The sequence below is a fragment of the Varroa jacobsoni genome, unplaced genomic scaffold (assembly GCF_002532875.2).
Source record: "Varroa jacobsoni isolate VJ856 unplaced genomic scaffold, vjacob_1.0 scaffold_71, whole genome shotgun sequence".
In the NCBI taxonomy this organism is placed as follows: domain Eukaryota; kingdom Metazoa; phylum Arthropoda; class Arachnida; order Mesostigmata; family Varroidae; genus Varroa; species Varroa jacobsoni.
The window spans coordinates 137,345-154,739 of record NW_019212973.1 but is presented as its reverse complement, the minus strand read 5'-3'; the positions used below and the strand labels follow the sequence as shown (position 1 = coordinate 154,739).

The 17,395-nt window shown below is 43.7% G+C and overlaps 2 protein-coding genes across 2 annotated transcripts in view; both read left to right on the top strand.

Annotated features, from left to right (window-relative positions):
* Positions 1 to 10,438, top strand: part of LOC111262490 (uncharacterized) — a 12,717-nt gene extending 2,279 nt beyond the window's left edge. The window contains exons 2-3 of the mRNA XM_086969222.1: positions 16 to 120; positions 9,179 to 10,438. Coding sequence (XP_086825348.1) covers positions 116 to 120; positions 9,179 to 9,449 — 276 coding nt within the window. The 5' untranslated portion in view covers positions 16 to 115 and the 3' untranslated portion in view covers positions 9,450 to 10,438. The remainder of the gene's footprint in view (positions 1 to 15; positions 121 to 9,178) is intronic.
* A 956-nt stretch (positions 10,439 to 11,394) lies between these two features.
* The window catches only part of LOC147753960 (uncharacterized), a 13,043-nt gene continuing 7,042 nt past the window's right edge, over positions 11,395 to 17,395 (top strand). The window contains exon 1 of the mRNA XM_022836797.2: positions 11,395 to 13,269. The gene's annotated coding sequence lies outside the window, so the exon portion shown is untranslated. The remainder of the gene's footprint in view (positions 13,270 to 17,395) is intronic.

Here is a 17,395-nt window from a genome sequence, read left to right as displayed (position 1 = left end):
TGGGATACCCTGTAGATAGTAGGATCGGTAGGAGCAAGGTCGAAGATCCGGGAAACCACGATCTTATGGTTGGCAACAAAGTAGACGCACAGATGCTAATGTGAGAAGATATGAGATGACGTAAGTTAAAGCAGTTAAAACAAACCGCATTTATTTTCCGCCACCAGAAACGTACCTGATGAGAACTTTATTATGAACCAAAATAAAAACACTGAAGAGCACTATAAAAAATAGATGGTATTAGAAAAACGTAACATTTATATTAAATTTAATAAACAAAGAACAACATAATAGTCGCAAAAAAATACGTAAACTAAAATATGGTTATTTTAGCTACAGTGTGATATTTGTTTGAATTTAAGCACCAATTAGAAAAATCATAACTTCTTCCTTTTACTTTCATTTTAACGAGATGTAAAATGAAGATTCTCAAACAGTCAAGTAACTCCTTTCGCTTTTGAACTTGTATATTAAAAAAATTTTATCAATGGTTACATATAAAATTAGACGAGTAAACGATCCTGCATATGAAAACATAAGAATGTTTAACGAATTGGATTTAACTGCATTCATCTAGAGACTTTTCTCTCACAAAACACACACTACACTCACGCAAAGCAACGATAAACCAACCCATTATCGTAAACAAGGTATCAATGTACGGCATGGCCGCCTAGTCATATAAGGCGTTCTAGATAAAAGTCGCTAAATTTGTCAAATTGCCCCAAAAACGCATCAATTCATGCTCGTATAAAGTCTCTAAAACAGTGTATCTACGCTTCAGATAATGGATAATCGCAAGTTATGACTGACTCTAAGTGTTTGAAAAGAATGTTTCGTGTCAATTTGGCGTCTCATAATTAAAAATAACTTTATCAAGATGCAAAATAAGTAGAATACTGCATAAATGTTTGCTTGTTGATAGCCGGGTTCGATTTCCTGCGAACCAGCACGTTAAGTCGACACTCGTAGAATGTAATTCGTGGAAAATGTTGACGGGGCATTTTGCGCCTTGAAACTCCGATTTAATAAGAATTTATCCATAGCGAAGGGTTGGTTAGAATGATAATATCTTTGACGCCTTTCCTCTTTTAAATATATATACATATATATATTTAAATATATATACATATATATTTAAATATATATACATATATATTTAAATATATATGCATATATATTTAAAACATATGCATGTATATATATATATATGCACACATTTGCATTGCATGTTTTGGCCATGGACAGTCTTGCTTATTCTGTTACCGAGAGTCACCGAAACCGATGATAAAGAAGCGTCCGTATTATTTAGCCATACGTAAGTTGTAGGGATGTCTGCTATCCTCTTGCATTATACATGCTTAATAATAATTTATCTTATTGACGAAGTTGCACGTTAAAGACGGCATCAGTTTGCCTATGTTCATAGATCCAAACCTTCTGATTCCCTAACCCAGGCGTTACCGCCTATTCCATTCTGCAGGTGATATATTACCTATAAAACCCGATCCATGTTACGGCATGCTATTGAGTTTTCTTTAGCAGCGTGCATCTCTTTATATTCTATTTCATTATGCACTGCGCGGAGCACACTCTATCGTACCGTTTGTGTGGCATTTTGCTCCTCTCTCTCTCTCTCTCGCTCTTTCACTGCGATTTACTGGCTTCTCCGTAAACTTCACTTCGCGCCTCGCAATCGTTATGCTAATCATTTGGGCAGGTTTTTCATGTATATGTGAGTATATATGCACTTTTGAATATGATACCAATACGACATCTTGTTGTTTTTTCTTGGTTGATCTTTTTCAAATGACCCTCTCAGGGTAAGTCCAACTCCGCCCTGACCCCCCATTGTACCTGAATACTCTCTTTTGCTTTACCATATTTGTTATTTTTTTGCTACATCACCTCGACGTCAAACAGCGGGAACCCTGCATGACCATTTGAAGACCGTCTGGCATAACACGCCGAACGTTCACTATTTATCGAAAATTCAAAGCAGGCGAACTGCTACTTCGCATGTGGCGATCAATTTGCCGGTCTACAGTAGTATCCCAACAAGCGTCTACGCTCTGCATTTTCTTTGGGGCTTGTCGCCATCGACATGGCGGCTCGTCCATGTCTACAATTCAGAAGTACACCATACCAGAAGTACCGCAACTTCAAATTGCCACAAGACCGCAGTGCCATCGATGACGACAACGACGACAACAACAACAACAACGCCAAAATACCGTCTAAACAGCGACAGCGAAGTCTCCATTTCGCTGCCATCTCGTTGTTCCGTTCACCAACTAAAAGTGATAGCTGTTTAGTCAGAATTGCGTCAACAGACGTAAATACACATACACAAAGACACACATTCACACACACACGTACACGCTCACACTCACAACCACACAGAGAGCTAAGATTGCTAAATCGAAGAAGTGAAAATAAAAGTAAAAAATCTGTCAAAAAAGATATAGTAAAACGGTGAAACAAGCAACCAGAACCGGCCGCAGCGTTCGTGATGCCTCAGCTAGCACTGACCCCCACCTAGGATCGCGAAACGCCACGCAAGTACCCAGCAATCAGAAGCTATTACTAGCGATCCAAGAGTCTGAGCCGGCCAGTGAACATTGTAACGTCGTCTGCATCTATAGCAGCCATGTGATCTACACGAGATTGGTAGTCCATCGAGTTCTACGACGGATCCATAAACAGCCACGGATGGTACATCTGCTACGTCGGTGAAGGGACTGAAAGCGCAAGGCTCTCTGCAGCGACTCCAATGCTTCTTACTCAATAGCTCTTCTCGACATTAGCTAAAATCTTGAGAAGGTCCTAAAGTTAGCTGGAGCCCGCGTAGCATCTCCGAGTCCCGAAATTTGAAGGCTGAAGTCAGAGTGAAACACTGATTAGTGAGACACTAGCAGCGTCCGATAGGTGAAGCGGGTGTAGGACGATCAGGGCTCGTAGACTTCTATTATCGGTCCGCCGATTGGGTGATCGGTCGCTCGGATGCTCGGCCGCGATGGTGGTGCCAATAAGCAAGTAATAATTTTTGGAGGCCCTTTTTATTTGCGTAGAAGCAGCGTTGTCATATGCTTCTGCATCTTCATCGTTTATGTCTGCTCGAGTAAACGACATTAGGTCGTGCAATAGGCAGGGGCAGCCTGACACAAATGTGTGTATTTGTGCGTTTGTACGCAGTTGAAACGCGTGAACGTTAGACGCTTGCAGACACCCGCGCATTATATATAGACGTACAGAGCTATGCATAAAAACGAATACTGTAGAGTTGTACATAAGTAGCGTACAACTAAGGCGGTCACGCTGCACGACATGCGGACGCGACTCGATGACAAGCTTCGCTAGTAGGCGACAAATCTTGGCATTGGGCTTCAATAGCAAAATCATCATAGGTAGCAACAAACATTTATTTCCTAATGGTTTCCAGACCGCTAGATGTAGTTAAATTCACAAATCAGATAACAGCGGTCTAGCCTTGTTGAGGCAGGTATGGCCTATAGGTAACAGTAAAAGTCCTGCATTTATGAAGAGTCATTTTGAGCCTTTGCATTTCTCCTACACTAAAACCCTTCTTTGGAGTATAAACCGTGCGTTCAGTTGATGCGCTGATTGGCTTTATCAAACAGAAAACCATAAGAGGCATTTGGCAGCAAGACAATGACAAGTCGTTTTCTAGTGGCTGTTTCTTGTTTGAGTTCTTTCATTCCCGCGTATAATAAAAGACCGACTCATTTTTTCTAGCTTTTAACATGAACCGATTTATTTCTAGTATCATGCATAGTAATGTCGATAACAAACTAAATACAACGGAGAAAGCGGGAATAATTGAGCCAAAATTTTGCTTTTGCCATAGCCATGCGTAAGGGGGAAAAGTAGTAGACGAAAGCAGGGCCATAGTGGTCAGCAGATCAAAAAAGTTAACGAAGTGCTCGGTCAAGTTAATGCCAGCGAACGACAAACCAACCTCATCATTTCCTATTTACACGCACAGATATATATATATATATGTGTGTGGTTATTATCGTTCTCCACGAACAAGTTGGTCAGCGCCCGCTGGTACAGTCGTCTTCGTTCGCTTTGTCGTTGGCTTCGCATTAAGTGAAAGCTATGTATAGATAGAAGAGTTTCTGTTTCTATTGCCCCGTAGATAAACATAGACCATACATGGAAAGATTCCTACTGCCTTTTTTTGTCTGGCCTCTACGTTGCCACCGACCGTCGATTAGAATGGAGAAGCAGACAGTTGCCTGACGTCCGGCTACGTCGAACGACAGACGGCAGTTCGGACAGGGTCAAACCCCCGCAAGGTTCTTCACTAACAAAGAATTAGCTTACCTTATGCCACTAGCAGCCAGCTATTGCTATCACTTATGCCGAGTCTTACTGCAACGCGATACAAAAAGTATTATCAAGACGATCTTGTTGCTGTGGTTACGAGTTGAACGTGATGTTAGACTCACACGTGCGGTACGCCTCGCGCTGGTTCAGGCCCAGTAGACCGCTGCACATAACGGTGAAATTTCAGCAGCGCCGCCGATAGCAGCGCCAACGATAGCAGCCGCAGTTGTATTACTTCCCAAATGCGACTTGACGCACAACCTCCAATTCAATAGGTCCGGACGGAGTGGCGTAACATTCGCCCAGTTCAGTGCCGATTACTCCGCGGTATCCCCGAGCGTATACGCATATGCTTATTTGAGAGGCACTAGCTATATACCGCATGTCTATCTTCGCGACGGCTTAGACGAAGCTGCAAGTAGAAAAAGGAAGAAGTTATGGACGATGACTATAGATGACCCCTAAACTCCTCCCTCAGAAAAGAAGCGCCACAGGAACGGGAAGAAGCATTGATGTTCTCTAAAGGTGCTCTTCTATGCGTCACCCGAAGACAAGTGAGTTTGGAGGAGCAAAGTGGACGAAGCAACTATGCAGAGAGAAGAGTGATGCTTCGGGGGCAAGATGCCCTAACAAAACAATTACTTGGTTTGGTCTTCATGCATAGCCAGGTGTATAAAATCCTCTATCGCTTGGACCGCACACCATAAAAACGTTATCTGACACAGATACATAGCGCTGGGTTGAGATCATGGATAACGTTCTAATTACTATCTCAGAAGCTCAAGAAGATTTCAAACATTTGCTGGATCGTGTAGTCGTTGCGTGAGCAAAACGAATTTGATGAAATTATTAATTTCGATTAGAGGCATAATTTCGAAACTGGGGCTGTGTAGTAGTAGTAGTAGTGTTTTATTTCCAGAGGACGCGCAGAATATCATTCCTCCAGTGAGTTTGTCCAATTATAATATTTTAATTAAAGCTATCTATCTTATTCGAGTGCGCCATAATTAACTAAAGCTTTGGGGATGCCCAAGTAAATTACTTAGACACGAAAACTGCGTCTCTTGTGGATGTGTCTTCTAGGAGACGGAGCGTGGTAGGGAATCGCAATAAGCAATATACCCGATTAACCTGCACTCTGTTTTTGCCCTACATAGTTTTACAGAGATATTTCAAGACTCCTTCTTCTTTCTTTTGAAACGGTCCCCAAAAGCAAGCACTTCCCAGCCATTTCTAACGTACTTATATCATTGCAAATAATTAGAGTTAACCAGAGTGACGCATTACTTTTATTATTGGAGAATAATTGAAGTAAAGCAAGTTGTCAAGTTTTCATCTAGCTTCCCAATGCTAGCATTGCAGTAGTATCCTATAATCAATAAACGTAATACTGCAATAATAAATAAATTACTTTTCTCGCTAATATTACAATATTTCTCATAATACGTTCTTATTATATATGTGCAGTACGAGGATATTATGAGTATCGCTGTCATGAGTATTAGACGATGTACGACGGAAAGTGACGTGTCCTAGCCCGACTCCGCAAACAATTGCTCGTGGCATAGAATTTGGCACTTAGAGAATTTCCAATTGATTATACTATCATGTACAACAAACCATATCCTAATGTGTAGTTCAGCGATATGTATATAAGCGTGATTAAATAAAGAGGGCACGTACTTCTTAGAAAAAAAAAACCCGACGCATAGGTAACGTTCCAAATACGAAACACAGCAGCCCCTACCAGCCCGATACGTCTCCGATGAGAACGGAAGTATTCCACTTCTGAACAGCTGCCTATTCATAGAATAACACCCGGCTGAATAATGATATTGCCACTATAATAGTGACCTGGGAATAGCGGATTCCCTTTCCAATATGAAAAAAAAAAACAACTCAAAGGCTAGCTTTTTACGCTTTAACAATTATCAGTATGGTAAGGTATCACCTATCGCATTGTGTGGAATCTTATCGCTCGTGGGCACGTGTTACGTACAGATCTGTATCTTGCTTAAAAACGTCTTTCACTCCTAACGTTACTCCCCGCCAACTAGAATTTTCGCCTTGTATAACCACGCCATATTTAGTCATTGGCCGAAACCCATACTGCTAACGCTGTCGTGTCTCTAACATTTTGTTTAGGGTGGTTTAGTCCTTTGCGAGCTGCAAGAGCTGAGTTTGCTCTCGATTGAGTCTCGGTTCGTACCTGCCATCGTTAGCTCGACCCGTGTCTCAGTGTGTGACTATCACGATTACACACCAATGTATGCACATCCTCTGCACATTAATGTACGTTGCGGCCTTATGTATCCATCTGGCGAAAGCTCAGACGCTCCGAAAAACAGGAAAGGGAAAATGATGCAATTTTTCTGTCTGCAATTGAGCCCCTCATTGCTGCGGGTTTTCCTGCAAACCTGTCTTCTGACTCAGAGTTAGACAAAATGCTGCGCCACTTTATAAAAACGCGACTAGACCCACCTCACTCGTCATCAGAACCTCATTCACCCGTCATCTAGACAACTAGTCCAAGAAAACAGTCAAAGAGAACGATACGGCCTGGTGGCCAGTGGTCGGGGGTGGCACGAAAAAAATTTGGCACCCGCACCCGCCGACATTACTCCTATGTTAAAAATGTTTCTCTCTCTCTATATATACATATAATGCTTTCCTATCGTCCGGTTGAAACAAGAAGCTCTCATCGCACCTGAACATCTGGCTTCCTCAGAACATGGACTCAAATTCGGGTTGCTAGTAAAGCGACGGGTGTCGTTGCCTGGCATGGCATGGCTAATGGGTGGGGGGGGGGGGGGGTAGGCAAACCTATTCGTACAAAGGCATCACCAAAAGACAAATGTGTTCATATGGGCAATTCAGTACTATCAGCACAACGTGATTTCATGGCAATATGATGCACGATTTTGTAGATCGCTCATGAATATGAGGGTTATTGATATACGTGCGTTATTACCGTATCAATGTCTTTGTTCAACCCTCCCTTTTATCGTGTATGTACATACATTTTTCCACCTTTCGTTCTTGAGTTTTGTTTTAGACATAGGTCAGATCATTTTTCGGTCTTTTTTCTGAAGGCGCACGGAATCTAGATGTCCATCTTTATAGATTTCCACCGATGTTTTCGTCTTTTGGCCCTTAAAGACTTTTAAACCCTTCTAGTTTTGTTATCAGCTTCCCTGTCGGCACCGGGTACTGTCACCTAGCTGTCGTATTGGACCTTTGTCGAAACACTTGTAGTTGCAGTAAGTAATCGATTTGTCGTCTATTCAGTTGGAGGTCGCCATGCTTATCTCTTGATCTACGTACGTCCATTAGACTTAAAGAAAAATGGAACGATCTCGAGTGTCTCGGACACACTTCGTTTCGTACTGGGAAAATGAGCCGTCTGAAGCAATGCATAACAATAAGGTACCACACTTGAAACTCGAAACATTTATTCAGCTCTATTTTATATTTTCGATCTAACTAGTGCCACAACGCAACTTATTGTCCACTTTGGATAGTTACGTTGCGCAGGTTTAGTTATGTATAAGTACCAACGCCAGGCAGGATACGACATACGGAATGTGGGTTGGATAGTACGCAGTCATCCGTAGCCACCGTTTTTCTTTGCATCGTACAGAGGCCGCCACGTTACAGCTCTATAGCAAAGCTTGTAGAACTACTACAACCGTTCTAACTCCGAGCTGCATGAAATGTGTTGCCCCGGGATCCAGCTGCGTCGAACCTTGAGTGTACAACCCCCACGCGATTCTCGCCCTTTCTACACTCAGCCTCCCACCGATCCCGTACTATGCGCTCGAAAGTATATGGCACACAATCAAATGCATATAGTCACGGTGTATAGAAGATCCTAAAGATATTGTCCATCCCTTCGCGTTTTCTAGTCAACGTCTGCCCCTCCGCCGCCCATCCCGTACCCTCCCCCGTTTGTTGAGGGATTCCATCATCGGTGCTCGACGGGCTCTGGCCCAACCGAAGCTATAGGCTGCAGCTAGGCCCGAACCGTTTTTCTTCGTCGTATTGGAGCTGTCTTCCCAGTCGACTAACAGGCCCACTACTCCAATCCATCTACCCACAGCTTGCTTCGTGCTAACTCAACCAATAGACGGCTTGTTCTGGGTTCGGTCTTCTCACACTATTTTGCATGCGTCAAGTCCCCTGCTCGTCCTCCAAAGTTCTGCCACAAGCCTTTATTCATCATCGTTTCGTTTTTTGTTCGCCTTCTTCTGAATACTATTACTCACTACGTGTCCTTCTTATCCATTCCTTTGTTCGCTTCTTCGGCCATTTTTACCGCGCGGATCTAACCTGGCCTGGGGATTCGAACGAAAACAGGGACGAGGTCTACGGACTGTGATGATCTAGGATCTTGAAGGAGGCAGCAGGTCGCCTCGGGAGGCTTGTTGAGTCCGCTACCACCACCAAGACTCGAGATATATATATATATAAATACAAGGATCTTTGTGGATATCAACGGATGGCAGCTTACAGTTGCATTTGCGTGCGACTGCATATAGCTCGATATGAATGGCATGTGCCCGTTGCGGAGCCGTATGTCTGTTTGCTTATGTGTGTGTGTGTGTGTCTAAGCGTATTTGAGAGCTTGCTGGATATTTCACTCGTTGGTTCGCCCATGAATCTGCATTGTGTACATGGCTATGGACCATTGCTACGAGTCGGTGGGGTTGGGACGGGCAAGGCGTCGCAGGTCGTATTTCTACCGATGGCGCCTTCTTGCTCCTGAAGATCTTCGTCTTTTAGAGATTCTGTAGCGGAGTAAATTGTGTGCATTCATGGTTTTCAGCTGGGATAGGCGGGATGAGAGAAATGAGGTTGTGGGTCCTGACCAGCCGTGGATTGTGGGTCGTGAGTGCATCCAGCCGCCCACGGCTAACAGCGAACAAACGGTGATTCGGGCCACAGGAGCAGCAGCAGCAGCGGCGACATCAACAACAAAAGCAATAGCCCTCAGCAACTGCTTACCGAGTTATTCAATTTGGTTTTGGCATGTTGTATGTTTAAACCGTATGGACTCCATCCTGTGGGGAATACTGTACATGTGCGATTATTTCTGATACTGATTTCGATCAAACAGAGCAAGAGTCCATAGTCACCGTTGTTGGTTGCGATAAGTTTAATAAGCGAAATCAAATGAAAAGGATGCTCAAATGAGTCTTGAATGCGAAGTAATAGGCAACAATATTTCCCTACCTAATTGCTTAATATATATATTCACTGTTTTTTTACCGGTGTAAACGGCTTGGTGCAGCGTTGATATATTCCGGTTAGTTTAATCCATTACGGCATTTTCGCTCCAAAAAGTTCCCGTCTCTACAGATAAGTAATAAACCTTTTTTTTTTTCCGTGATCGTGGGTAAGCCGCTTAATTCAATGTCCATTACCCTGTGTCATAATCAGACCATAGAAATTTTCGTTATACCATATTTCTTTCTTCCTCCAGCTTAACAACAATGGCCGACACTTTCCCTGTTTCTTTAAGTCTTTGTTTTATATATTTTTAGTCAACAGTAATAGAATGTGCATTCATCTCCTTATACCTATGGTAGAACACGATTCTGTACGTACGCTAGCGTGTTATAATATATATATATATATAGATATATATGGCTCATCTAGATTCAGCAAACTCTACAACACTTAGTAACACCCTTTTAATGTTGTATATCTATATATTAAGCTGTTATAAGCGAATTCGGCCGACTTTGAAACTGAATAAGTTTTGAACGATGCGCCGCTAACAGACGCAAGTTTGGCTAATAAATACTCCAGTTCTTTAGAAACTTAGTTTAGAGTTTACTATAGGAAAAATGAGCTGAGAAGTAAAAACATCTTTAACATGGTTAAGTCTTTATTTTTCGACGGCCAGCTACAACGTTCTGGAAATTGTCTTAAAAAAAGCTATCTGATTATCCTACCATCGATTTATTTTGAAACGTTATAGATAGAGAAATTATATATATATATATATATATATATGAACGCGAATGGTTGCCAGGGTTCGGATAAATGTGTTCACAATAAACGAGAGTATCCTTAAAAATCATCATTATGGTTCAACTAATTCAAAATTTATCGCCTTTAAGGTCCGCCGGATTTGTTCGTAATAATAATTAGGTTGTAATATAGATGCACATCTCAAGCTTATATTTTATGCTCTTAGGTACTATGTAAAATCTACCTAGCAGCGGTGCGAACATATTTGAATATATATATATATGTATAGGTTTCTCTATATTTTGAGTGCTCTCCATATTTCGTAGCTACCCTGCCGTCTTTGTATCAATGCATAATGTCTTCAGGCATATTTTTTACTGTTAAAGTCAGAACATTCGATGGTCTGTAAATCACAGCAGTACATTCATAGCCAAGTGCGCCACGATTTCACGTTATTTTATGTGCATTAAAACGTCGATGTTGATGTTCCTGACATTGCTCCTGCCATCGCTAGAAGGCAAACCGGCGCTGGGAAGGAGTCAGGAGTCTGGAGAGGCGTGAGTTTCGGAGCAAGACCGCAGAACTCGAAACTACGCGCGGCAAACGGTACTTACGGACGCTACGGTCCCAGCAACGGCCTGTTGAACGCGGGCGCCTTTGACAACGGCAGCAATTTTGACGAGTGCTTGCCATTAATCAACATTTCTATACGCACATATACACCGATTTACGGGACGTAAACAAAGCTAGTAAATCTACTACCACACAGATTTCTTACCACAGATAACAGTTTCATTAAACAGACTTGAGCGTGCTTCCATGCAGGTCTAGCTGTGGCCAGATTTTGCCGTTGCTGGTAACCTACCCCCAGCGGACCGCAGCAAGTTAGCTACCTCCCTGCCCTGCCCTGCCCTACAGCTCTGCCGTAGTCGAGCCGCTTGTTTCTCGTCGACTAGTGCTTGGTAGAGGATAGTTGGTTAGTCGGCTGTCTGCTCAGCTCAACCGCGTCTTTTCGCTGCTGCCACGGCTGCCTGAGAGCAACAGGCTGGCGATCGGACAGCCGCTCTGATCCACTTTACAAGTGGTTCGATACTCTCTCTCCCCCTTCGGATTCGCTTAGTTTCCACTCGCTCACCTCCCTGATACGAACCCCTCATGTGGATCCGCTGGTCGCGGCCCGGCAGAGTGAATGGGTCTAGGCATAACACATTGAGTGTGTGCCTGACTAAGCCAAGTAGCAGCCATCGTTCTAGCGCTACCAGAAGTAGGCACTCAACAGCGACAACAGCGACGGTACCGGCGGCAGCCGCGAGCTCCAGAACGAGCAGTCTGAACTTCTGCTGCTCCTCGATCAGTTGGTGCCCGCCATTGGGGCAGAGCGTATCGAGCCGCGTTGGTCGATCAGAGTTACCAGAACAGTCGGAGTAGGAGTAGTGACTGAGCTCTACCTGTTGCGCCCTGTGGAAAGATAGATTGTCGCGCGAGGTTACCTCACGGAACTTTGTAGTTGTTAACGTAGCCGTTGTCGTTATTGGTTTTGTCACAGCATTTTGACTGACAGTCGCCATCAACCCGTGCTCCCTGTATATAATCATCGTGCGAAAGAGTCAGATACAACAGGCGACCTGGACCGGGTTGCATCCCAGCATCGAAGTAGATCCTGGTATCCCTTTGCCACCATACGTTGGCTAGTGTCCGACAAAATTGCGGCTCGCGGTCAGAATTTTCAGAATCAGTCCTCCTGCCCCTTACAGCTTCAACGTTGAACAAGTGCTCTTCGACGACGTTCTCTCTTTACCTGTGTTTTACTGGATATTTATATATATTTGTTTGAATTATGTGATTGTGCCTCAATGAGACCGCTGCCCGCTCAGACCAAATCACCACTATAGCAGCTTCCTCTATGCACCTCGCAATTGCTCGTCAGTTGCGATTCAGTCAAATCGCATTACTTTGCGTGAAGCAGTAGCTGAGTGTGTCCCTCTCTTCCCGTAAGAATCGCCGTGCACGTTCTTCCATTACACTTATACGATTGTAGATATCATCCAGCGAAGGGCTTCTCTCTAATATAAATACACGTCCGCATGTGTGTACAAGTATGATACTCAGCGTTCACGTCGCGTAAACGTCCCAGTTACGACTCACAGCAAACGCCGGGCGGCAGCGAAGCCGACGAAAGCAGACGACGGAGAGACAGATCGAAAGCCGAACGAGAACGGCGCTCAGTCGATCCAGCGTGCTTGATTGTCGAAGTTCGTTGTTGCCGTTGCTGTAGCACGAAACACCAGGTCGCGAGCTGAGCAGATAGCAGCGAGCAGTGTGTGCTTATAAGCGCGCCACTCGCGGCTGATTGTTTCTGTCTTTCTCCGAGCGGAAGTGGATTGACGCCCAGTGAACGCTAAGCAAATGCGCTGAGTTCGCATTGATACTTGAACGGACGCAATTCATTCGGTAATGAATCATTAAGTCTTTTGGGACGTCAACGCCAGTCCGTGGTGGCCTATCGATGGTGAACGGGCGCGAATCCATCAATAAACAAAAAGCAGCTCCCATTCCATTCTACAAATTAAACTCCGTTCGGGAAGAAAGTCTCTGCATTGTTGGCCGAAAAGTATTACAACCCGTTTTGTAAGATCGGACTGTTTCTACTCGAGGAACGGCGGTAAACGAAAAAAAAACGTGGCACGAAAGTTCATTTTTTGGCAACCTGTTAACCTGCGCCGATGCTACCGCTGCTGGCATCAATTTTTGCTGCCGCGATCTTTTATTTGTGATGAAACGTCTGTGATTTTCCATTAAGCTCACATGCACACATCTGATTGAACTTCACTGGACTATTACCTTGTGTGACCTAAAGGAAATAAGTTCCTCTTCGGGAAGAGCGACATAAGACCGAGTCGTTTTAACAACGACGAAACTATAGAGGAGACAAGACCAACGGTGAGTGGGCATACATGACATGGGTGGAATATGCAGTTGGGCGGAATACAGTGTTTTTTCTCGTCGACAGCAAGCATAGCTTTAATCCATCTGAAAGGAAGTGGTGACCATGACATTAGGGTGCATAAATGAAAACTTAAGAATCAGCAAAATTTAACTTCTTATGTGATTCTTGTACACTGGTTCTATAAGGCTATCTTGTGCGTAACTCGATTTAATGACTCTAATGTAGCAATCAAATCCTAAGTTTTAACTGTAATTGTATTTCTATTGGTAACATGTACATCTTTGTTTTGTAAACCCTTATCGGAAGCAATATATGTATATATATATATATATATATATATACAATCACTGATCAAGAAGCAAATGGTTGAATCGATAGTAACTGGAAATGTGGCCTCTGTGTTGCTGTTTTGTAAAAAAAAACCCGTTGGCGAGGCTTTTGACCCGCCGGTTGGATGGCCAGCCCAGTTGATCGGCCACGAGAAAACCGCTAGAATCCGTTGCTGTTGTTGTTTGCGAGCTGTCGTTCAGCTTATGACTGACGCATAATGATCTTAGGGTTTCGTTTCAATATTATGGGCCGATTCAGAGAACCGCATGCATGTAGCCAGCTTGTAGCAATGCAAGCGGGAATGATAATGTCAAAAAACAGGGATATTTTTTTGTCGCGGAAAAAGCATTTCATTTTTTTTGGGACTTCCGGCCCTGTGCAAATGATATGAACACTAATGAAAGAAGACTGATCAAGTATCATCTTAATTGTTTGGTAAGAGCTAGTGTGTTATCGAAGGAATGTATAATCATTCTATTCTGTCATCGGATCGGCATTGATTTACACTAATTGAAGTTTTAGAAGGTAATTATGTTTGAAATTAGAAAAGGACCGTGACTAGTAATTGCGTATACTTAATATAACCTTCATTCGAACAGAAGGTTCGGCCAATTTGGTGGAGTGGTTTCGAAATTAACCAGGCTCGATTTCGGTAGCACGGCTGTGTGTATGTATATGTATCCGATCGAGATGAACAGCTAGCTAATGAGACATTGGGAGAGTGTGCTCGCCCTTCGCTAATGGAACATTGTTTGAACAAAGTTGCCCAGAATTTTCTCATGTCCCGACGTAGATATACGAGCCAAAACTAACAGGAGTCCCTCCATCGCTAAATATACTTTGTTTTATATATATATATATATGTATATACCACCACGTCGACTAATAATATTTATTGATCTCTTTTCCCTTGACACGCATACGCTACTAAACCTTGGTCTATTTGCTCATTAGTCGATGCTTGCCATAGTTGTCTTAAGCACGCGCTCTTCTAAACAGTCATATTGCGTCCTTAGCTTCTGTGGTTTGCTTGAATTGTTCCATAGTCAGAAGCAATACTCACTTATCCATCCAGTGGCAACATCGCATTCATGCTTCCAACGGCCCCTGCTATATGTATTGTACAATTACTATTTCTTAATAACTGCTGATTCCTCAACTGTAGGGGGCGCACTCAGAAATATGTGGTGAACCCCTTCGCCTTGAGAGCCTGTGGCCATCCTCGCAGAGCATATTCGGCTAGAACGCATTTATTAGGCAATGATCTGGCAGCGGCGAAGTTCAAAATTAATACGGGAAAGCCAACTGAACATTCGAGTGTTCTTACGTTGCTCATTTACCGTTGGTGGCTGGTGATAACTGCCATATATATTGTTGTTGTTGTTTTTGTTGTTTTCTCTCAAACAATAGTTCCTGTAGAGCTTAAGCCGGGCTGCTCTCAAGACATATTTTTACAATTTCACCATTAGAAGCTACTACCTAAGACAAGTGCGGAAGACATTTCCGTTTTGTTTTATATTCACTACTACGTTCGTATCCATCACTGCATACTGTGTACATACGAAAGCACTTGTTTTTCGGCATTTCTCCTCATTGTCTGATTCTTCCTTACCATACTGACAGGTAGGCCTGTTTTAAGGCCGGTATGGTTGAGATAAAAGGTCGCAACCTGTCAACCTGCCGGCCGTGCTCACCCAAGCAAGTAGGTCAGCGGTGGTTGTTGTTGACGCTGATGTTGTTGTTGCAGTCTTCGTCATTTTCGCGATTCGCAGACTCTTAGTGGCAGCAGCGGCGGCAGTGACCGATTCATCGGCATCCCACGACCGCATGAAACAATACTGAGCACCACTGGAGCAGCGTCAGGGAGCATCGGCAGTAGCTTTTATCGTTTTTGGCACTTACTCGCCCAGGTTGGCGGAGGGAAGGGGCTCCGTGAGATCGTCCCTGTCTGCGTCCGTGAGCGCTTATTGGAGGTTCGTATTCATAAGCTCCTGGCGGTGACGCTGCTTGTGACTGAGCAATCAAGCAAGCCAGCCAGCCATCACCGTTTTACTCGGCCGGCCTTGCTACCCGCTCGACCGACAGCAACGACAACGACAAGAACAGCAACAACGAGCGCAAACGACAGCTGCTAGTGACGATCTATAGAAGAGTCAGCGCTCCGAGCCAGCCGCTCTTCTTAGTTATTTGCCGTAGACCATAGTTTTCCTCTTCGCTCTATAGTTTGTCTGCAGACGAAGCTGGAGTATATCTATATCCCTGTAATCATCGTATACTGGTCGAGCAGCCTTCTTCGGTCTGATCGAGACGGCGGTGGACACATAGACATACATATACTGCTAGCACACTTACCTACTGTACCATAGTGCAGACAACAGAGAAAGAAAAAGAGTCTGATGTGCCTGTCTGCCTTCTCCGGCCTGTGATCTGTTCATCATTTGGTTCCCAAGCTTTCTCCTTCCTCCATCCTCTGCCCAAGCGCTACCGCGCTCCATTTCCTCATATTCCATTAGGCGGCAGTCGTCACAGTCGTAGCAGCCACCATGCAGACACCTGCGGCGGCGGCTGTAGAACCAGGTATCAGAGTCATGTGCATCTGATGCGGCAGCAGCAAAAGCGCCTTTCTGGGCTGGTCGCTTTGGCGCGCCTACTGGGACTACCTTGCCTAACGCTGTAGGTCTTCCGCCCCCCGTTAAGACCTGCACGGTAGCAAAATGGTCACTAACAGCATTGTTATAATGGGGGCTAAGTTTACTCCCATGAGCTCGAATTTCTTTGGATTTTAAGACACAGCGGGCCGATATAAATTAATATGTGCTACTGTGAATTTAGCATGGGTGACTAGGGTTGACAAGGTCCATAAGCTACAATATATTGCAGCGCTACGCTTGGAACTGGCGTAATCGGAATAGCGCTGGTTATGACTTTTGCAGAACTACTTGAAAATGGAAACTAAATATAAGTCCGTGGGTGGGTAAAAAAATCTTTGAGGATGGAACGATCATAGGTTTGGTAAGTGAATAGTGCTTATAAGCAGAGCCAGAAAAACTCCCATGTGCGTTGATGAGTTGGATAAGTATACTAGAGTCCTATAGTAGTACACAGATTCGTGCAACAGTTATTAGTTTTACAGAGTTGTACACGCACAATTGATTTTCAATTCAATCAAAAGACTGAATTTACTGATAGTCAAAACATCTGTATATGGCCGGCAAGAATAAATTTATTTCAGCCTAAATCTGTATCTCGTTTCAAATGACTTAGGCGAAAGCTAGAGGGATTCTACTATACCAGTATAAACGTAATTTCAGTGTATTTTAAAATTTGGCTTTGGGGCACCTTCAGCACTGATTCTTCAACGCCTATCACCTCAGCCCTCTACGCCTATAACAAATAATCGCTGAAATTTCGTCGACGCTTTGCATGCATATGTGTATGCATTTTTATATCCACCGCACTCTTCCTAAGCTTTGTGATGCAATGAAGCCCGATGAGTTACTGCGCTGCATTAGTGCCCCAGTGAAAGCACCTTACGATATCGTAGTAGTAGCGTCAGCAACAGCCGTTGGCTTGTCGGTGATAGACATCGCGCGACGGTAGTTTATCGAATCTTTATGAAAGCTTATTCAAAAAAAATTGAGTCTCAAGTTATGCTGGCTGTTCTGTTCATTCGTCTCGTTGCTTCTTCAAGAAAAATCGAAACCTCTGGCAGTACCTCTGCGTACCAACGAATCTTTTTATCGACCGATTGTTTCTCTGTTTTTCTAAGCCACTATACCTATATATATA